The 22,909-nt window shown below is 40.8% G+C and overlaps 1 protein-coding gene across 2 annotated transcripts in view; it reads left to right on the top strand.

Moving 5' to 3' along the window:
- Positions 1–6,217: 6,217 nt before the first annotated feature.
- klf13 (Kruppel like factor 13) overlaps positions 6,218–22,909 on the top strand; it is a 32,852-nt gene continuing 16,160 nt past the window's right edge. Inside the window, exons 1-2 of one of the 2 annotated variants that reach the window (XM_006628916.3) lie at positions 6,218–6,605; positions 6,722–7,198. In XM_006628916.3, coding sequence (XP_006628979.1) covers positions 6,754–7,198 — 445 coding nt within the window. In that variant the 5' untranslated portion in view covers positions 6,218–6,605; positions 6,722–6,753. Of the gene's footprint in view, positions 7,199–22,909 lie in introns of both variants that reach the window. The other variant, XM_069190721.1, reaches the window with a different exon arrangement.

Genomic DNA, 22,909 nt, shown 5'->3' with positions numbered 1-22,909 from the left:
ATAGTTTATTTTCTAATGCATTATTTCTAAGACTGTTAGAACAAAGCTTTTGTGTTAAATAGTGGACAGAAATAGCTTCTCCTGGTGTCAAAGGGACATAGCCAGCAATAGAAGATTGTATTAATACGGCAGAAAGTCTAGAATCATCATCAGATAGGTTGCTTCTGGTTGGCCCAGCTAGTGTGGGTATACTCTCTCAGACGGCAGATTGAGTCCTATGCCTGTTTCAAACCCAGATCGTGTTACTAGTCAATCAAGTCCCTTGTGATGATGCACAGTTGGCAGAACACTGGTTTGGCATTAACTGCCAAAGACCTTCTCAGGATGCGGTGAAACAGTGACACCTATGACTACTTAGGTATCTGCAGGCTTGCAGTAACATCACAAGAGGCATGCCTCTTCTCCAATTGGTACTCACTCTCCTGCGAGGTACTGACAGGTGGGTGTGTTGGCTTCTCCCATTACAGTACAGAAGTCATATTTGTAAAGTCAGTTTGATGATTCCAAACTGAATGGGCATATAAAATGTAGTTGGAAAGTCAGAAACAATTACAGAGCACCAACCTGACTCCCTAATACAGAATTCACACCTTCTAAGAGGCTAGATCTAGATTTGAACCAACAGTCACCAGGTTGTTTACCTTCCTGGGCAGCGTTTAGCTAGATGACCTGTTTGCCTCACTCAGGTTAGTGCTTTATGTTGGATGGAGATGGTATTTTGCATGCAGGCGTCTCGGTGTAGATGGATGCAGTCTTATGTAACACAGATTCTGTTCCAAGAAGAAGTGAAGAACAAATGTTTCTCTTTCACTGTGTGTCCTTTGTGCAGCCTGGCCTTGAAAGGACTGCATTCCCAGCTGGCCAGCACTGTCAGATTGTACTGTACCTTCACAGGCGACTTTCCCAACACAAACAAAATGAAAAGCAAGGACACACATACTTCTACACACAAGTCCTGCAGAAACGTCATAAATCATTAGGTATAGCAACAGGAGAGAGCTTAAACAGATTCTTCCCTTGTGCAGCTATGCTGTGGTCAGACTTAGAATATGTTCAGACTTGTTCCTTTTCTGGTTCATTTTGCAGTGGAAGGCACTATTCATTTTTTAAAATAATTTTACTTGGAATGATCACTGAAACCCATTTCTGTGTGTAGTTGGCTCTTGTCCAATTGGAAACTGGACAAATTTAAATAGTAAAAAGCTGTCATGGTACCCTATACACGTTGTATAGCTAGGAAGCACCAGATGTGCATTTTCAATGCACGCATTATTTACAGGTAACAAGTAATGCACCAGATTCATCCAAGTCAGGATCGCGGGGCAGAGTAAGCCTACCCCAGCAAGGAACGGGCACATGGTGGGGTACACCTTGGATGGGACACCAGTCCATCGCAATCATCACATTCAAGAAAATCTCATTTATAAAGAAAATATTAAAGAATATCCTAAAAAGGAAAATTAGGGAGAATAACAATTCTTAAAGAATTTTCATTTGACAGAAACTGTACAATTTTGAATGAGTTCAATAGGAATTCTTATGACCAAAAACACAGGTAAAAAATGGTGTGCAGTCATCGTGCATGAATCAGTGTACCTTAACAGATAATCTGAGGCTCCGTTTGCTGTATATTGAAGTTGTTAGTGTCAGAATTATAGGTTAATTAAAGACGTTGAGCTTAACCAGATATATGTAATAGAACTGCACTACTGGGCAAAATATCTATTGCTGATTATAAACAGCAATAGATTATAGACAATATCTGTTTCAAACCAATGTGATATTTCATTTAGACCACAGATTCTTCTGGCAGGCTCTGTGAGCATCACTAATTAAAAGAGGCTGTTCTGCCAAGGCCATTAACAAATGAGGTCAACATCTGATTCTGTTACTTTGATCTGTGCTACTAATATAATTCTGTCTTTACCTGGGAGACTTAGGATACATAATATGTATACTGTCTTTATTATTGGCATCATTTATAATTTACTTAGCTGACACCTTTTTCAATGCCGAATTACATTTAAAAAATACTGAATTACAAAAATTATTCATTTTATCACTGTACCAGGAGACAGAAAAAATATTCTGTGAATGTCTTTGTGTTTCAATTGGTGCACTTGTTAGTCGAAACAAAAGCAGCCACAAGAGGAAATGAATTTTCTAACTACACCTTGGTAAGCAGCTTTCCAATTTGTCTTTGTAGCTTCAGAAGATTGTACAAAGGACAGCTTCAACCCCGGTAGCAGCATTAGTTAGTTAGGATTCCTGCTTGAGACACGTTTACACTATTTTCCATACTTTTGCAGTAAACATTTTTTCTGAGAAGGAGAACTGAAGATACTAAGACACTGTACTTTTTCAAAAGGTCAAAAATGTGGTTTTACTGGTTAAATTATCATACTTGTGAGATACACAACATTGTTCTGCCATGTGATATTTTGATATACTAAGCACAACACTAACAAGCTCAGGAAACAGGAACTATCCTCCTGTTGTCTACATTGTAATAAATAGACTTTTGAGTTAAAGCATGATTAACCATACAAATACAAGAACACAAAGTTCTTGTGAAGAAAGGATATGTAAAGTAACACAGCAGATGGCCTGTTTAGTGCTGCATACATTTTCTCCTTCTCAGTTAATACCAAGAACAATTGTACTATGGGTTGCTTCTGCAAGACAGAATAGTTCCAACTATTTTGCTGCACTCTGTCTGAACAATGTTAAGTGTGGTAGAAAGTTTCAGTTTATGCTTAAAATATCAGTATATGAAGAACAGAACCTTTTGAAATATATATAAACAGGTCAAAGGCATCCCTTTACATGTCCTAGTGTGAAAAAGTCAGTAGTTTGCGGCTTCTTGGGCCACTGCAACCACTGACCACTCCAGAGGGGTGAAGACATGAGCATGGTCAGACATGTGCCTCACACCCTCTTCGTCTGTGTACTGTAACCTTGTGACATAAGCTGGTTAGGGACTGTCTTGCAGGTGAAAACTTCAAAGACGCTCACTAGTGTGTGGTAGGCCTGCAAACCCCTGGCCCACCTGTGCACACCCTCCTCTGAGGAGCACTCATCCAATTCAGCCAATCTAAAGCAGAGTAAGCTGGCAGCACTGCCAGATGACAGTTTCACCTACAGAACGCATCGTGCACCAGCTGAGTTCATGAGGAGCACATGCAAACTCTCTTTCCATTTCATAAACTCTGTTGCAAAGATAAAGAGGCCCATTTACGGTATAAAGAAAAACAAGCTACATGGACCTGTCCAAGACAACCACACTTATACCATTACATTATAGTATTTATTTACAGGGATTACAGAATATGACTCTATTTACAGTACTTGTTACATCTGAGCGTGCATAAGCCAAAAGTACCCATACATCTTGATTTTAAACATTATTTTAACATAAAGTACTAAGGCAGCAAGTGGATAGTAAAAGATGTTATAGCCATTGATTGAAAAATTGATAATGAATCATCTGTCCATAAAAAGCGTAACTAACAAACGAAGCCAAGTACCTATAAACCCCTTAGTCTTACTTCTGTTACACGTAATGTAACGTGATGGAGATGATAATCAGAAGTGGAATTGTAGAAAGGTGTACAGCTTTGGTAACCATGAAATAAAAAAGATGCAGCTGCTTAATTTTCAATACATAGGAGAGTGATCAGATACATTTCATGGATTAAAGGAATGTCTAACACTGACAGACTAAAAGAACTGAAGCTTCTTAGTCTTTACAGGAGGACTTGGTGATTTGAGCATATAAAAACTGATTTGGATTTAAAAAAAGCTCAACCTCATTGACTCTTTCAGAAACCTGAACAGTACAACTCAAGTAGAAGTGAATAAGAAGTGCATTCAAAACAGAGAACAGGTAGCATTTTTTACAGAAATGATAACAGGAGCCTGGAATGTGCTACCAGGCTATGCTGTTACAGTCGATAACCTTCCTTCTTTTATGAAACAACTGGATGAGTTCTTCAAATCACTTGGATCATGAAATCTAGAATCTCAAATTCTTCTCTTGTTTGGAAGCTTTCTTGAGCTTTCTCTTTCGCCCCAAGTTGTTTTAAAATAAACTTCAAGAATTATCCCTAAATATGCAAAATAAAAACATCATGGCTCTTGTGCTTTAGTCCACCAAGTCAATATTTTTTTTTCCGTGATAAGATTTTTAGGAATGAGAGGCTTTGTTTTTCTGGAGCAGAGGAGAGGGTCGTGAGTCATCCAATTAGTGAAGGCACTCATTCAGAATGTCAGTGGCGGCTCAGTGGCCAGAAACTGCAGTATTGAAGTCAGACTGTGTCACCAACACAAGTGGTGAGGCACAATTCCCAGAATGTCGCAGGTATCAGGTGCGTTGGAGTTTGTGAAGATCGGGGACTCCTGTGACTTCATGGCCATCTTGCAGTGTAAGAGATTGCATCACACCTTTCATTGATGTTGGCTCTGCTGTGGGCATTGTGGAGGCTCAAAGTGTGAGAAATGGGAAATGGCCATGATCCTGCCATGAGGGTTGCAGCGATAAAGCACCGCTGATTAACTGGCTATTTCGCTTTAAGTAGCTGTAAGAAACAAATGGCTGGATATCCCAAAATATTTTCAAATAGCCTTGCATCCTAGCTGTAGGAACTAAATGGTCAATAACACACATTGTGATTATTGGATAGGAAATTAAAACAAGGCTGGATTTTTTTGGGGCTTTTGAAAAAGACGAAGTACCAGCCAGTAAACACCGGAATGAACAAAAACCTTCCCCCAAAAAAGTGACCAACCTAATCAATCTGGAAAGGCCCTTCATTTAACTGGCTTTGCATACAAACCGTTACGTGGAGTACCAGAAAGTACGTGGCCTTGTGACAGTTTTAAACGTGCTTTAGGGAATCGCAGTCTATTTAATAGAGAGAATACATCGTTTGACGTTTACACATATTTGTCGAGCTCTTGTGTTTGCTGCGTTGTTTTAGCCCGTAAAATTGTTTGGAACGGCCTTTTGGAGTTTGCACCACTGCCAATTGTGTAAAAAAAAACTGTACCATGACGGTATTGTCCCTGTAGTGACAACGGCTTCATTGTCACCGCATATAGGGTAGTAATCCGTTGACTGCGGCCCGTGTTATTCAGCTCAGCTGGACAGAATGGAAACCGAGTGCTCCGCGCGCACATGGCTAGCTGGCGCCGAGCCAAGCTCCTTGGGAGCAGCAGGAATTCAAAGGTGTAATAGTGCCTCTTCTATGCCGAGAAGAGAGCTGTGCGTTTGTTAAAGTCATACAACGCAAATGTCTGACCGACTGCAATGCAATTGCCCTTGCAAATGTAATTTCGCTCAATCGTATATTGTGCTGGTATTTTGTCCATTTCTGTTTGAATTTTTATAACTGCGCAGTCCAAGGGCTTGAAAGACCCGCACATTAGTTATGTATATTTCTGTAGCGGTGCCGTTCCCGTTTGTAAAGTAGTAAGGTAATTCAGCCTTTCGTTTTCGTGTGATGATCTGGTAGTGATCATCTCTTTTATTCAGTGATCTTCGTGATCTCTTGGTATTTGCACATAATCAAATAGTTTGCCAATAAATTGTACCCCTCCAGTGGCTCTGTAAATTTCCGTGGGATAATTGGGCCTCCTTTAATTGCTATTTCAAAAGCACTATTTTGTTGTGTGTTGCTCTACGGGACCCTAACGTTGGGGGAAATAGTGCCACCTAGAAACTGAATTAATTACAGGTTTCTTAACTTTATTGTATTCTTCAGCGTTTTTATTGGTATCGGTAATTGCCTACAATGAGAACACGCGGTTCTGGCCTCATATTTACAAGCTTTAGAACAGAAAAATGTTTGGTTTCTGACTTATTTTTAATTTATGCCATTTCTAATTCTGGCACTTAAAATAGAGCCTTCTGGCGGCTCGTGTACTTTTATTATTGTTCTGTCACGGACGAATTTGCTGACTCACAACCGCACAGTTCTTTCAAAATCGTGAAACAAAAACAAATTGCCACGACATATGCATTCCGTAGCTCACTGCATGTCGGTTTATAATGTAATATGGACACATATAATGCCGTCTGGATGGGCGGATAATTGGTAAGTATGCAGGAGCGTGAAGAATATGATAGGTGCAGCATGTTTTTCTTTTTCACTCAGCAGTGGTATTTCCTTCACTGGAATTATGATGATGATGGTGAAACGCGACGTCTTTGTTTCCTACTGAAAAGTTTCGGTGCCGCTTGCGCGAGGGCGCAGAACCCAACTTCGCTCGCGGAGTTCCGAAAGAGGCAGGTAACAGGCGCGCGGGGACCTCCGCGCGGCCAATGGAGACGCGGCGCCGGTGACGTCACGCCCATATGTTCGGGGGGCCTGCCACGCCCCCAGCGTGGATAGAAACAGCACTAACTAGAGAGCTATTATACTGTCACCATGCAGGAAAGAGGCTAAGAGCAACGATGGGAGTTTTAATTTTAAATTCTGCCAACTTTTTAAACATTTTACGATCGACACAATTCCAGTAGAAGGTGGGAGCCTTTCATCAGATGCAATACCGCTTTGATCTGAACCGTTTCCCACCCAGGATATCTTTGTTTTACTGACAAGCCGGTAAGCTCACAAAGTGTTTTTAATGAGAGACCTACCTCCGTATCGGCATCACACAAAGGGATTCGCGGGAACAACTCCTTCTCACAAGCAGTGTTTTTTGTCTTTGCATGTCACAGAGAAATAGAGGGGCCTCTATCTCTTTGACGAAATGGATCATTTTGCAGCAGAGTGCCTTGTGTCTATGTCCAGCCGTGCTATTGTGCATGGTCCAAAGGGGAGTATAGACATCAAACCAGAAACTGCATCCGCTCCTAGAAACGGAGATGAGCCTAAGGACGCAAATAAGGATCTTCTGGTGAAAGACAACTCGTCTCTCTTTGTGGTTGCCCGGATTTTAGCAGACCTAAACCAGCAGACCCCCACCAATATTGCCGACCAGGCAAAGATTAAGGAGGAGAACACACCAGCAGAGGATCGGAACACTACCACACCTACCGTCAACACCGACCCCGGTCCCAGACAAAGAACCAGGCGTGGGAGAGGTCGGGTTGAGCACGAATCTCCCCAGAAAAAGCACAAATGCCATTATTCAGGTTGTGAAAAAGTTTATGGCAAATCGTCCCATCTTAAAGCCCATCTAAGGACACATACAGGTCAGTTCAATTTTTAGAAAGCGTTTGTGTTTAGCAGGATTTAAAAAAAAAGTTTCATCCTCCAGGTGTTTTTTAAAACCTCTCTTAATGAGGTGATGCACTGCAAATCGAGGCTAGGATGAACGAGCCTGACAAAAACGCATTAAATCCTGAAAATGCAATGTCTCCAGTCTTTGATAAACTCTGAACTCCACCCACTATCTCTGTTTCTAGTAAGTGAACAAAGACCCTTCCTAGCTTTCAGAATGCAATACAAACCTGTTTTGTTGCAGGAACTACACGCGGTTTTATTAGTACTAGACACTTGTACTACCAGCTTCATTTTATGTTTTTATTTACACAGTTACATGTATACCTAAACCCTGCAGTGGTGTTGGGAGCAAGGGCTTACACAGTAGATCGCTTGCAGATAACGCCCACATGGATGCAGCATTTAATTTCAGTTTTGATCGACATGTTGTCGAGGCTTTTCAGTTTTCGGTCACACAAATTACTTCGCACGTTGCGAGCCTGTGACCTCGTTCCGAACAAACTATAGAAGAAAATGTTTTAAAATCGTGCTGGCTATAGAAAGACGCGTTAGGGTAACTGTGCGCAGCCAAGGCGGAATAAACTAAACAGACGAGTTGAGTTGAGTGCACTAGATTTCTGGCTATTTCATTATCGGCTGTGTAAGTAATTCGTAGAAGATGATGTAACCGGTCATAAAGTATTAACTGATCACACCAAGAGTGTCTGAAACTACCAGGCAACTACGCTGGGAATGTCCAAACTTCTCAAAAACTATGCGTCGGTTTCCCCAAGCAGAAGCACGCAAGCCCAAATCGACTGTTTATTACTGAATCTGTAAATACCCCGTGTCGGCAATTCTTCCGCTCGCTCCTGGTGGATAATATCGCGACATGATATGTACGAGGAGAACCCAAAGAGGGAGAAAAATGGGGGGTTGGTACGAATTCTGCAGTTGCCTGTCTGAGTCTTAAGCTCTTTGTTGTGATGTACCACACCCCCGCTCGCCAGACTGCCAGCTGATCTGGCCAGCAACAGACACTGCTAGCTGAGCTCCGAGAGCGCTACTCTCCACCAGGCGAGAGGCAGGATGGGAGGGAGCTGCAGAATTACACCTCCCAGAAAATAAAATCCCCCTTTCAGCCCGTAGATCCCAGGTTTTAAAAGCACAATGGGGCGTTTTGTATGGGATTGAATAAATGCATGCACGTTTGCATGCCAAAAGGGCCACTCGAGTCTGGGTCTCTGAACACGTACTACCCACCCAGAACCCCTTACACTGTCCTCGGGCTGTTACACAGGCACCAGGAAAGTTCTTGGCCACCATAGTTTTTGATGGTTTGATTACCCCTTTAACTCGGATATACCTCGCTTTGTTTGTTTGTGATGTTGCTGCATGCACTGAGTGAAGTTAGGAGCTGAATGTCAGTTTTTCAAAATATGGGTGCAGATTAAAAACCGCGGTATGAGTTTCTATGTTCTAAATAGTTTTTAATATGCTTTCTTTGTTCTATATATTTTGGGAATTTGGCTAATACAATTTTCTGTATGTATATATGTAGGCGTGCCTGTTGGTGCCGGTATAATAATTGCTTTCTGGACACTCCACTCAAAGCACTGTACAGGTAATGGGGATCCCCTCCACCACCACCAATGTGCAGCCCCACCTGGATGATGCACCAGTACACTCCCCACACACCAGCTCTCAGTGGGGAGGAGAGCAGAGTAATGAAGCCAGTTTTCATAGAGGGGGATTATTAGGAGGCCATGATTGGTAAGGGCCAATGGGAAATTTGGCCAGGACGCCGGGGTTACACCCCTACTCTTTTCGAGAAATGCCCTGGGATTCTTAATGACCACAGAGAGTCAGGACTTGGTTTTACATCTCATCCGAAGGATGGCATCTTTTTACAGTATAGAGTCCCTGACAGTTCGTGTGGGGAATTGGGGCAGTTCGTGTGGCCCTTCATATCTGCTACATCACAGTGCTAGGATACATCCAGTTCCTTAATTGCTATATTGATCCTGCTAATTATCAATTAAAATAATTAGAGGTGCTGGCTGTAGCAAAGCCATGTCATGGAGTGAACTGGAAGAGGCTGCAAGATGAGTAGCTCTGTGCTTTTTTTGGTTTACAATACCTGTGTGTAAGCTGGTCCTGTGAATTGTGTATTACGACTACCTTAGATTCTGGAAAGAAGGTTGATTGATTCAGTGCACTGGATCAGGGGTGCTCATGGCTAGTCCTGGAGGGCTGCTGTACCCACAGGGTTTTATTCCAACATAGCTCTTGATGACCTGACTGAAACCATTATCAGCTCGATTTGACGGAGCCATGGGTCAGATTTAGCCTGGGATATCTGCTACCCACTAGCCTCCAAAGCAAAAACATCATCTGCTGGGACAAGTAGGAGTGCAAAACTAATAAGGCACCTGAGTTTGTCCTGGCAGTTCAGAAATACTCTGCCAGTACTGCTCATATTCTTCCTGTGTGTTTCAGAGCAGCACACAGTGTTCAACCATGGTGTTCTATTTAGGATTATTTTTTAAGTTCATTTTTCATCTTGGTATAAGCATGAAATTACTTGCCCATTGAGTGTTGTTAAAATATTTCCCAAAAGAGTAAAATGTCAGTTTTTCAAACTTAATGCCAGATAAATTTTATACAATGTTGTGCTAACATTATATATATATAACATTAATTAACTAATTATGCCTGTAGTTTTTGTTTTTAAAATAGCTCATGGAGGTTAGATGAATCACATTTTAAAATAACATTTCATAAGAGAACTGAATGAGTACTAGAAAGTAAAAGTTTGACAAAACATCTGCATTTTGCATCTCATTTAGCTCGTATTGCTTTTAAGCTTACCCTAATCTGCAAATTGTTGTTTTTACAGTATGCAACCGAATAGATAAAATCCAGATGAAACCAAAACATAGAAACTTCTGTGCAAAGTCTACTGTTTGTGCCCTGTGGAGTCCTCACAGACAACACATTTGCTATCATTTCCAAAGAATTATTGTGGAGTCGGTTTTATGTTTTCCATGTAACTATCAAGGTGGAGTTTTCTCTCTGCCTTGTGTAAAATTGCCTGGGCCAAATAAACTTGGCTGTAAAGGCAATGGAAGGTATGTCAATATCAGCGATTGTGAGATTAGATTATAAAATGTATCTTGGTTAAAATGTGATTCTGAAATCCTTATCGTCACCCTGAGAATTCACCACTGATTGCCATCAAGGAAAATCTTTTTCTTTGACTTGTGTTCATCACTGCCCGCCAATCCAAATGACCATTAAGTTTCTGATGAGTAATACCGTTTAAATTAAAAGACAAATGACAATTTATGAATGCTGTTAATGTGAATTCTAATTAAAACAAAATACCCAAGAAGAAAACCACAATGCTCTGTGCAAAGGTACATATTTCAGCTACAATTAAGATGGCTGTGCTTGCCAATCATTGCTATTAAACTTGCATAATCTAAATTGGGCTTGGTTTTATACAATGAAACTACAGTTTCCATGGGTTTCTCTGTTCAGTAAATCCTTGGTCACATTTGAATTGTGCATAAGTGATAGGCTTTTACAGGGTTGGTTAACCTTTTATCATAAGATTTCTATAATTCATTTAAGCATGAAATATAGAAATAGAAAGCATTTTGCAGCATGAAAGCTGGCACTGCTGCCTCACAGTTCTTGGGGCCTGTGTGTTTGTTTCAGGCCTGTGACACTTATGGGAAAAACCATTTAGAACATTTACAACAAAGGTTTGTTGGTCTCTGGAAGAATCTGCCCAGCCATGTTGTTGAAGCGTTTGATAGGAGAATTTCTCCCTCCTATCAGATATGGTGGCTGGGTGTTCTTTTTGTGTAGTTATTAAGGGTGTAGCCCTGCCTTCCAACCTCTGCTTTAAGAAGACGTTTCTGGTTTCCACGATCCTTACTTGGATTAAGCAGTTTCCAGATGAGGGGTGGATAGGTTTTCTTATTTGTTGTCAGGATAGTAAATTGTTATTCTCATCATAGTTGTTTCAGGATTCTCCTGTAAGGAGCGTTATGGTTGCATCTTAACAAAAGCATGAAGTGACCAAACTCTTTAAGATTCTCTCACTTCGTCTCTGCTTTACTGTACTTTAATTTTTTTATACATTTTTAATGCAGCCCCCCTGCTGGTCCATAATGCAAATGGAGACTTTTCCAGACAGTTCGTCTAGACGCTGCTGATCTTTGGTTTTAAAGTTAAAATTGAGGAAAACAAGCTTTGTAACTAGTCAATTCTGGTAACCCAAAATGTGTAGTTAATGAATATATGTTTGTTGCAAAATAATATATTTCATTTTGGGGCCTTGATTTTGTTTTTGGTCTGGCTCTGTTTTGCTTTGACTCAAATGGCTATAGCTAATTTTAATGTGGCTTATAACTTTTCTAAAAAGGGTGAAAAAATTAGATACAGTGTTGTAAGATAAGTGCATGTACAGTATATTTTTCTTTTCTGAAATGTATTCATTTGTGACTCACACATTCTGTGGCCAAGTCTGAAAATATGATCTGGTACAACATTGAGCATATTGACAAGATTCATAAAGTTAAACTGAAAAGCACTGTCAAGCAATAATGCAGTTGTGAGAAGGGATTCATGTGCTGTTAGTATCAGCTGTCATAACTGCTACGTGCTGCAGTAGATGTCTGTTTATGAGAATTGTTTTGCTTTGGTTGTGAATGATAATAAATGTATCATGTTACTCGTGTGTGGCACAGCGGCGCAGTGTGTTAACACTGCTGTTTTGCAGTGCTGTGGTCCTAAGTTCAATTCCTGGGGTGCTATCTGTGTGGAGTTTGTATGCCTTTCTGTGTTCATGAGGCCTTCTGCCAGGAGTTTCCTCCCACAGAGCAGATTAATTGGGCTCTGGGAAAATTGGCACAGTGTGAGTATGTTTGATTGCTAATGGACTGATGTCCTGTCCAGGGTGAATCCTGCCTGGCATATTTGCATAGAAAGTATTTCAATACTCTTTTGTAAGCCTGGCAGTTTTGATACAATTAATATGAATTATTCTAATGTACATACTTAGAAAATCAGAATTTTTGGCAGGGTTGCTGTTCTTCCCCAAGAGGAAGAAAATGTCATAAATTTAATGCTATGCTGTCAGTAGCCAAGATTGCATTAAAGACGCCGAAGAATGTAAGGAGCTGTGTGTCTTATGTCTGTAATGCCTGTTGCACATTTTGTGTTACTGTTTTTGTGTAGAGGAGCTGTTATTTACAGCTGGTAGCTTGGAGCAGTACCCAAGGAAAAGCACTTTCAGCTGCTTGTGCCCAACTTGAGCTTTGCATACGTTTTTAGTTTTGTTCTTGGCTTTTTCATCTGCTTGCTCTCCAGTCAAATTACGAGTTCACCGTCTCATTTGTTTCGGTAATCGGAGAATGTGGGTCATTTAAGTTCAGCTCTGGCTGCTCCAACCTGCTCAGTTGCCTGCCTTCTGTTTTTTTGTGCACTCAGCAAATTTATGGAGCCTCTACCAGGAGAGCAGAAAAAAAAAGGGATTCCCAGCCCAGTCAAAATCAAATGAGAAACTGAAGAACGCATTTTTAAAAACAAAGAGCAAACCTGACGTTAACCCCCACCCACCCAACTGCTTCATGGTATACTGTGTGCAACAGAGACTCATCATCATTGCCTGCTATGGCTTAAAATTCAGTGGACTGACTTGGATCTTTTCAAAAGCATAAACCTTTGCCTAATAATAAATCAAATGTATAGTCAATACTGTGTTGTTTTTTTAACCAATTATGAAAAGACTTTATATGATACAGAGTGAAGTCTAGCTATCGTCTAACTACTCTCTTCTCAGTAGTGCTGTGACCAGCAGCTGCTGTTTGTGTGGAATGTCACATGCAGAATTAGTATTCATTTCCAGAGTTTAAAAAAAAGTATTTGTTTTATAAACAGATTCTACTGAAAATAAGTTAAAAAATCAGAACCCAGATTTCTGGTACAGCAACACCACGCCACATGATTCTGCATTGTGTTCTAATTTATTCTTTAAAATAAATATGATTAATTTATCCTCTAAAGGAGCTTTTAAAATATTCATTGTAACTTGAATTATCTGCCCTAGGCATTGCCTGTGTAATGTTCTCGGTGGCTGAACAAAATTAACAAAGTTATAGAAGCTTTTTTTTGTATAGGTGTGGAGCTCCTTAATGTACAGTACAGATCAATTATTGAGTGACCTGATAAAAAGTCATGTGCTGACAATTAGCATTGATGCATTTTACTCTTTCTGGAAATCATTCCCTTTCTTGCAGTAAATAGGGAAAAAAATCTCAATCAGTGGGCTGATCTATACATTTTCAAACAAGGGTATGATCGATAGAGAAGTAAGAGTTCATGATGGAGTGGGTAAGCATTTATCCACTACTTCACAGTACAACATGGACATTGTTTGTGCAGCACTTTGTAAAGCCTCTGTAATTAGAAAAATATAAACGAGGAAAAAAAGAAGGTAATGATTATAAGAGACTTTCATTTCACAAAAGGAAACGGGAGTCAATAACAGACAGAGCTTACATGTAGCCTCCTACGTAAGTAATGTACCCAAAACTCTGAACACAGCCTCATTCCAGGCAGCTTGGAATTTGGATGTTTGGTAACATGAAGATGAAGTATGAAAGTAGGACAGTGTGAAAATGCATCTGCGCATTTCCAAAATGGAAATAGCAAGAGATGTACTATAGTAGCTCGCAATGTGACAAAAAGTGCCTCCCATACTTGTTCAAGGATAATTACAGTTGTCTGTCTGGATACTTAAGTTACTGTCAGATCTTCAAAACAGCCTAAGGGAAAGCTTTGCTGTGCAGTAGGCGCAGAAGACTCTACTTTAGTGGGATCAAAATAAAAGGCAAAAAAAATATTTCCAGATAGCTTGAATATTCCCAATTCTTAGGCCATGCATGATTACATGACTGAACTGGATGCTTATTAACCATGGTAATACCAAAACCCAATGCAAGTCTAAATAATAAGAAATGAGCTTACGAGTTTCAAACAAAGAAAAAAACACAATTCACCTAAAACTGAGAAACACTACCAAATAAATCTCGTTTGTTGCAATTGAGTCTTATGATTTACAAACCCTGTTGGGATAGTTAAAGTGCTGAAGTTGAAATAACGTCAAGGTTTCTTATCTTCTATTTAAACAAATCAACCGAGAGCAAATTCTCAATAACCATAGTGGTTACACGGCAGGGAATGTGATCCGGTGATTTCGAAGAAAAGTTGGTCAACAGCAGCATCCCACTCACGGTTCAATCTAATAAACCTCTGGTGCAGAGGTCTTCCCAGTACTCCACAACGCCGTCCCTCAAGTACACCAACCACTTCCCCAAAACGCTCCAGCCTCCAGCGCAGAACTTTACTGCTGTACTGTGTCAATATATTCTGTCCCACCTCATAGCAGCCGTGGAAAATGCTGTGAAGAAGAAGAAGCTGGGAAACCGTTTTAAGCAATCTGAACTTTGGGCAAGGATTAAGGCAAACCTACCCTTTCACAGACCGTAGCAGGTCTGAGGTAGAAGCTAGGTCTAGGTCAAAGCAGACCCGAAAGGGTGTGTGAAAGAGACAAAAGATCATTTTGTGAATCTGAAACTGATATTTGCATAAGTGTTTCACACCTAACATCCTTCCATAATCTGGGTTGTATGCAGCATTAGGTTTTGGTGTAATCATTCAAGTAAGCATGTCACTTTCTAATTTGGGTCAACTAGTTTTTTATTTTTGCCTAGTTTCTTTTTGCCTGTTGCCAGATAACTCACCTGCAACATTTAAAACTTGCCTTTTTAAAGATTTTGATATGACTTTCCATGTGCAGTATATGTTTGCATAGGGTGAAATGAAAGGATAAAAAGCCAATTTACTTATACATTTGACTTTTGTTTTGTTCAGAATATCAAAACTTGACATTTGCTTCCTGCTGTGGTGCTTTGAAGTGTAATGTAAATTATTCAGACTTAAAAACCCATTAAACCGCAGCAATTACTTATATAATTATTGCTTTTTTGTACTACTGGTACCTTTAATCTGACCCTTTTTGTTGTGAATTAAGCTAACAAAGAGTTAAAATAAAAGGTGACAGTCTAGAGACTTATCAGTCATTAGCAGTTTTGGGTTTAATTGTGCTTGCCTGATTTCATGCTGTTTTACTATTACATTTGTAAGCATTGTTGCTGAAACGTTTTTTTATTACCCATGCCTTTTGTAATACCGACCCAGGTCTCATGGAGTGGCAATTAAATATTCAAGTTTCATAAACACTTGTTGGCAGCCTATCTGGGTTTCCTGTGGTGCTGGATACACCATAACTGAAACATAATTGCTTCTTTCTGTGTAACGTCATCCAATGGTCATCATTTAGCATATGAGAAAACATTCTTAATGTGCAATGCACTTTACAGCCAGGCAGCCCAAGAGTAAGTCCCAGGATAATTCCTTAGGATCACTGTTGCTTTGGGGCAGGGACCAGCCTTTTGGGAATTAATGTGAGGCACAGAGGTAAAATGGCTTCAGTGCTTTTCTAAGGCCTCCCTTTATGTGCTCTACAATAATGACGCAGCAAGAATAAGAAAAGCTCACACATATGAGACAGGAGATCTCCATTCTTGGCGCATACAAACTGCTCATTAAGATATGTGCACTTTTCAGGGCCATGGAGATTGCAGGGGTTCTGGGTCTAAGGTTACCAGACAGCTTTGTCTGATCTCCCAGAATCAGAGACAGGGTCCTCTTGAGACCAAAACCATTTGTCCTCAGCAGCAGAAAATGTCAGGATCAGGAGGTCACAAATTAACGTACTGGGTTGTGTAAGTGGCTTGTTGTCAACAGGAACTTTTCATTCTGGGAGAAAAGGAGGCTTTTGGTAAACATTTAACTGGAAAATATATCGTAGGCGTCTTAAAGCAATATGTGGACTATTTTTTTGTAATCTACTGAGATTTGGTTTAGGCTGTGATGAAAAGTCTGTGTGAAAGCCCATTATCAATGGTCAGAACTGACTGTTTTACCTTGTCACTGTATAATTCTCTGACAGTGTTACAAATGTAATTTACTGTTTCTGTTTACTGGCAACATAAAAGTGAAACAGTAGCATGTGCTGGTGCTTAAGAGTTGGCAAAATTCTACCCAATGTGCTCGTTAAGCCATCTTGTTTGAGGGGTTACTGCCCTTGTTGCTACCCACAGCTGTGACAAAACAAGAGAAGATACTGTTGAATCCACACACAAGGATGGAACTCACAGTAGCTTTTAATCAGCAGTGGGATTTTCAGAAAAACTGCTAGTACATTAAAAGTAGACAAAGACTACAATGAAATATTTTACAGTCTGTTTGCTTTTTTGTCGAGACCTAAAGACTTTTTTGTTTCAAAGACTCCTTGTGGTATTGCACAGAAAATACCCCCCTCTCATCCTATATAACCCATTCGCCATGTGAGTACCTCTGAGAGCTGAGTGAGGTAACCCGTTTTCACTTTCCCACGTCCACTGACTTCAAATCTGATTTGCTTTTTCCCTTGAATAACAAAACCAAGAATGTACCCTCTTAAGTGGGTGAATTCACTCTAATTCATCAGACTTTTTTTTACCTCATTTTGAGGCTTGGAGCAGAACAGGGATTCCATGAGAAGACTGAGAAGGGTAGATTATGACTAATGGAAATCCAAAGCTATTTAGTTTCCAGAAGCTAAAATATGACTGTCTCTTATTTCACACTGTGCTGTTGTTGCAAAGTGAGCCCTTCTGAGTCCCTATTGTGGTTACTACGTTTTCCATTTTACCTTTATATGCAAGACCTCCAGAGCTGCAGGCAGAGTTTTAGCAGAAACGTCTTCTTTGGTGGTAACTGGTAAGACTCTATACTGAGTAAAACAAAAGAATAAAGAGAGACTATTTTTGTTCTTGTGCAGTTTGATTTTCTTCCATTTAGTGTCTATTTAGCATTTGTTTCCAAAAAACAAGACTCTTCAAAATGAAAGCAAAGCAAACAGTACTCACCAGAAGTCTGTATTCTACCCATCTAATGACTTTAAGCCTTACCATACAAGAGTATTATGAATGCAGCTTTTCCTAGCTTGGTATTCAGTTGTGTAGTTTATTAAGATGCAAACAGTGTCTTTTTCCAGAACAGTTTCTGAAAAGAAAACCTTTTCTGAGGCCTGTATTCCAGAGGTTTTACGTTACTACAGCCAGGAAGAAAGAGATCCGTGGTTTCTGGACCTTCGAGATTTTAACCTCTGTGGTCTCCACCCCCACAGTCTCTCACACGGTGTAGACATCACTGTGTAACTAGATACGCAGCATTACAACTGTACTTCAGACAATGTGGACATACAGTAGAGCTGTGTGCATCTGGGATGAATGATGCTGTGTTTGGTGAGTAGCGTCTGCATGCAAACAGATTAATATCTTCATCAGAGCCTCCTATTATAGTACTTTATGAATGGGTTAGCTCAAATGAGCCAAAATGTGCCTCTCACTGACTTTGTCTTTGTAATACAGGCACGTGGTGTTCTAAGAAATCATTCCAAGCAAACATCTAAGTTAGATGAGCCTTCTTTGACACAATGGATGTTTGTGGGTCTGCTAGGGCTCAGGGTTTTGTCTTCATTTTTCTTTTCTGTAGGTGGCTTTAAGATTTCACTAGACGTAGGTTTCCCATAAGACAATGCTGATGAATCAGAGAAGCCTTAATGTCATTTTATATTTATCTGAAGAACACAATATGAACACAAATAGGTTATTTTATCCTGTGTGTGTTCTGCACTTTGTTGATACATGTATTCATTTATGATTGGATTCAAGAGTGTTGGCTTAATATGAAAGAACATGAGAAAGGTCATAAACAGTCATAAACAGGGGAGGCCATTCAGCCCCCCTACCACATTCAGTAATTTCTGTTTGGACTGATCAGTGCGCATCCCCATAGTTTCCAAACGTCCTCTGGGTCAAACTTGATTCTGAGGAAGTCTGATGGGTTGTCAGTGCTTTGGAGGATTATAAATTGGCTTCATCACTCTGCTCTCCTCCCCACTGATCGCTGATGTGTGGGGAGCACTCTGGCGCACTATGGCTGCTGTCTTATCATCCAGACAAAGGTTCCTAAGTAGTCTCTGTTGAAGACTTAAAAGATTCAGTTCCTTAACACTATCAGTGTAGGACATTCCTTTAACCCCAGAAATATTGGTTGCTCATCTCTGCACCAATTCCAGAGCAGTAAGTGTGGCTAAGGATCTGTGCCTGTGGCTGGAAGGTTGCCGGTTCATATCCTGCAGCCGGCAGAGGAATCCTACTCTGTTGGGCCCCTGAGCAAGGTCCTTCACCGCAACTGCTCCAGGGGCGCTGTACAATGGCTGACCCTGCGCTCTGACCCCATGCTTCTCCCACTGTCTGTGTGTCTCATGGAGAGCAAGCTGGGGTATGTGGGGAAAAAAAGACAAATTCCTATTGCAAGAAATTGTATATGACCAATAAAGTCAACTTATGTCATATCTTTTTTGTAACATGGTGACCGCAACTGTACAGAGTATTCTGAATGAGTACTTCCTGGTCTAGTGTACAATTCAGAGTTTTAATTTTAAATCCTTACATTGTTGTTTCCCCATATTGTAAAGAAGAGGGAAATAATGTAACCCAAACACCGTCATTTTTTTACAGGTAGCTTCTTCAAGCTAGTTGTTTTTATTTTAGATTTATAGTTTGCTTCTGCTAACTGCGTATAACACTGCACTTGTCGACATTAAATATTTCTGTTAGGTTTTTGCCTAGTCTTGAATTTTGTTCAAGTCTTTTTCAATTGTTTTTGTAGCTACTACGTTGTTTGTCAGTCCTCTTATTTGGGTATAATCTGCAAGTGGGACTAGTTTGCTATGTATACCAAGACATGGAGAAAATGAATCCCCTCCTTCTGTTTATTGGACATGCTCCTGGTTAATTTGCAATCAGCTTTTTCAACCATGTCAAAAATAAAGAGGACAGACAACAGAGGAATCGGAGATTAACTGAACTGTTGTTTGCTGTTTCCTTTTTTTGCGCTTCTCCAAAACCTGGTAGCAGACGCAGCAACATTAACAGAATTTATTCCATTTTGATGTGTGTGATATTCTGTCACTAGCAGTGTTAGACTTGTCTGTACGTCTGCGATTCCTGCGCAGTGCAGTCAGTCCTGAATTCACGTTACCCCGTGCAGGAGCCCAAAGGTGTGGAGCAGCAGAAAAGCAACATTCAGCGCGCAGTAATGGCAGGGGGAAGGGAAGCGGTGATTTCACAGAGGCGAAAAGGCTTCACCTTTAGCCCTTTGGTGCCAATTGTGACAAAGGACACATTTTTACCACTTTCTCCGTTTCATTTTGGAAGTCCAGCTTGACTGTCGCAGATTTTGTTTTGTATTTTACCGTAATGTATCGTAGTGGAACGGTATGTGTCTTCACAGTGGGTTAAAAGAGTAGCAACAGCTGCTGATTTTGACACCATTCCTTTACCGATATTTTTTCTTTTAGAAGTATGACTACAGTTTAGCGACCAAATTGACTGGAGATGGATTTTGTACAATAAAACCTATAGCAATAGCCATTGATATATATTTTATTGGATTGGGAAACGTTCAATAAGGTATATACCATTGTAACGCAACGGGGGCTCAGGCGGGCGCCCTTGCCGCATCTGGTCGGCCCCATCCCGACTGGAGGCTCGAACCCGGGACTTCCGCGTCTCTCTGCAGCGACCTAGCCCCGTGAGCTAAAGAGAGATCTCTCCACAGCCCAGTAGCTGTGGTCCTGCTATCACAGGGAAGGGCGGTGACGTCACCCGCTCTGGTACGCCAGCTCTTGCACACAGTGCTTGTCGGCTGTAAGCGTTACACTATTTTTCAATTTTGACTGTCAGTTTTTCTGAGTTTGCCATTTTATTTTTTTGCCACCTGTTGGGACAGAATCTGATCTGGAAACAGGAATCCTCGCAAATGGAGAGCAGGTGTTTCTGTCTCCACATGCAATTAGGGTTCAAAGATGAGCCTTTTCCCTTGTAGATGAATATTAAAAAGAGCCATTTGCGACTAAATTGGATGAATAATTAGATGACCAAGTGCCTTTTTAGAGAGGTGTAACACTTACGATGTGGACACACAGAAACATTTTGCTGTGAGCATACTTCCCCTAAAGGCAAAAAGGAGAATTCCCTCGATGACGGCCTGTTTATGAATCATGCCGTCTGTGTTCTGCGTTCTGACTTGTTGACAATAATGGGACAAAGATGAACTGAACACAGGAGTGAATTATCATTATCAGGCAGGTCCTTTTAAAATACATTAAGAAACTAGCTCTCTTGTGACCAAGGGTGAATGGTATTGTTAAACACCTGACAGTCACAAAAAATTCTTAAATCTGAAAAGAAAAACCTTGTCGCAATATATATGAAAATGTTTTTGGTGTTTTTGTGGACCAGCTGCTAACAAGCCATAATGAGTGGTGTATAGCTGACATAGACACTCCCATAAGTTGCGTGTATCTTAATAACGCACAAAAGTGCACGGTGCAAATCTTTTATTGAAAACAAACAGTCCTGTAACACTTACAGCCTCCATTCCTTGCGAGAGCTGGCTTACCAGCGTGGTGACGTCACCGCCCTTCCCTGTGAACAGCAGGGACCGCAGCTGATGGGAGGTTTCCCTTTGGCTCAAGAGGCTGGGTCCCTGTTGAGTGATGCCGGAGGCCCGGGTTCGAGCCCCCAGCGGTGGGGGGCCGACCTGAGGCGGCAGAGGCGAGGGCGCCCACGTGAACCCCGGAGCGTTACAGTTCTGTACCTTTGTCTGTGATGTTGGTTTTATGATATGTGCCATCGTTTGCTTAGATAAGAAGGATTGCAATGTATCTATCACACAGTTAAATGAAAAAAGCATATAGTCCTATCAACATGCTGAAAACATCCATAGTATATAGATACATAATACTTTATATATGTTGGGGAGACAATTTGTGTCTTTTCTCTTCAAAACGCAAAGGGACATTTTTGCATTTTCTGAATGAGAATGTATGGCTTGTTTCATCTATTAAAATACTATATCCTAATTAATCAGCAGAATTTGCCTCAGGCATCTCTACCTGGTAAAGTGTGCATGAGAATCACACTACCTTGCAGGGGTTACCTCTGCTCTTACTCTTTGTCACCTTGGAAGTGCAGGGAACAAGCAGTTCGCTTATCTAACACCCTGGAATATTCCCTTTTTTACAGGGAAGGTCTTACTTCCTTAAAACGGAGCCCTAGGCTGATGTACAGTACCAAGCTGTAATGACCGATCTTCAGGAAATCAGCACAAGCATGCGAATGTAACTGACGCATGTTTGCTGATTACATCTTTGGGGGAAACTTTGGTAGTTAATGGAGAGCAAGAAGTATTTAGCAGATCTGGATGGGGAAAAGCCCAGGCCTCTGTTTTTCTTTTTCTCCCATTTGAATCACATACCCATTAATGGTGGAGCTGTCGCTTCCATTTTTTCACATATTTTCACGTTTCTCAGTTTAAGCCATTTGGCAAAGGGCATGTGGCTATCACCATGGACACAGTGGCTGCCCCTTCAAGCCAAACATGTTTTGGTCTGAAAATAAGTGACAAAACACTCTTCTAGACAGCACTTCCTTTTGACTCCTTGCCAGTTTCCTGAGTTTATTTTGCAGACACAACAATGGATCCCTGCACTGGAAAACAAGCACCATGCAAAACAGGTCATGGGATAGGTATTGTAGTAGACTTGCTGTATCTGTTCCCCCTCTCCATTCATTTCCAGTTCACTTTATAAGTGAGGGGCTAGTTTCTCATAATCAGCAGGGCATTCTTGGACTACACAGTGTTCAAGTAATCATTTTAATGAAAGGATTGCCTGACTCTCCACACGCATCTGGTTAATACCTACAAAAAGGCCGTGGTGCTGGCTTCTGCATGGATTACAGCCACAAAAGTGGAAAGCAACAGTCGGGGCAAATTACAGCTTTGATCACTCCCACTACTGCGTTTGTGGTGTCGTTTTCCATTCAAGTTTGACTGTTTTGCTCTTGGTGGAGTAAAAAGCATAAGTTTGTTCAGATTTGTGTCAGCTGGGCTTTGGTTATAAGACGAAGTTGATGGAGAACATTGGATTTTTTTATTTTGTGTCCCTATCAAATTCTGCATTTTGTAGGAAGTATTCTTGTCATCTAATTAGTATCTTGCTAAGAATATTATTTCATTTGTCATTTGTTAAAGCTGAAAAACTGTGAAAGTTTACTTTCAAAATACTTGTTTAAATTTGCACCTCCAACCTTTGTTCATGCACCTCTGTACTGTATATTTCTGTTCTGCCCCTGATAATAATAATAATTGCTTACACTTATATAGCGCTTTTCTGGACACTCCACTCATAGCGCTTTACAGGTAATGGGGACTCCCCTCCACCACCACCAATGTGCAGCATCCACCTGGATGATGCGACGGCAGCCATAGTGCGCCAGAACGCTCACCACACATCAGCTATCAGTGGGGAGGAGAGCAGAGTAATGTAGCCAATTCATAGAGGGGGATTATTAGGAGGCCATGATGGGGTAAAGGCCAGGGGGGAAATTTGGCCAGGACACCGGGGTTACACCCCTACTCTTTTCGAGAAGCGCCCTGGGATTTTT

Source organism: Lepisosteus oculatus, chromosome 5, assembly GCF_040954835.1.
Source record: "Lepisosteus oculatus isolate fLepOcu1 chromosome 5, fLepOcu1.hap2, whole genome shotgun sequence".
Taxonomy (NCBI): domain Eukaryota; kingdom Metazoa; phylum Chordata; class Actinopteri; order Semionotiformes; family Lepisosteidae; genus Lepisosteus; species Lepisosteus oculatus.
This window is presented reverse-complemented; position numbering and strand designations above follow the sequence as displayed.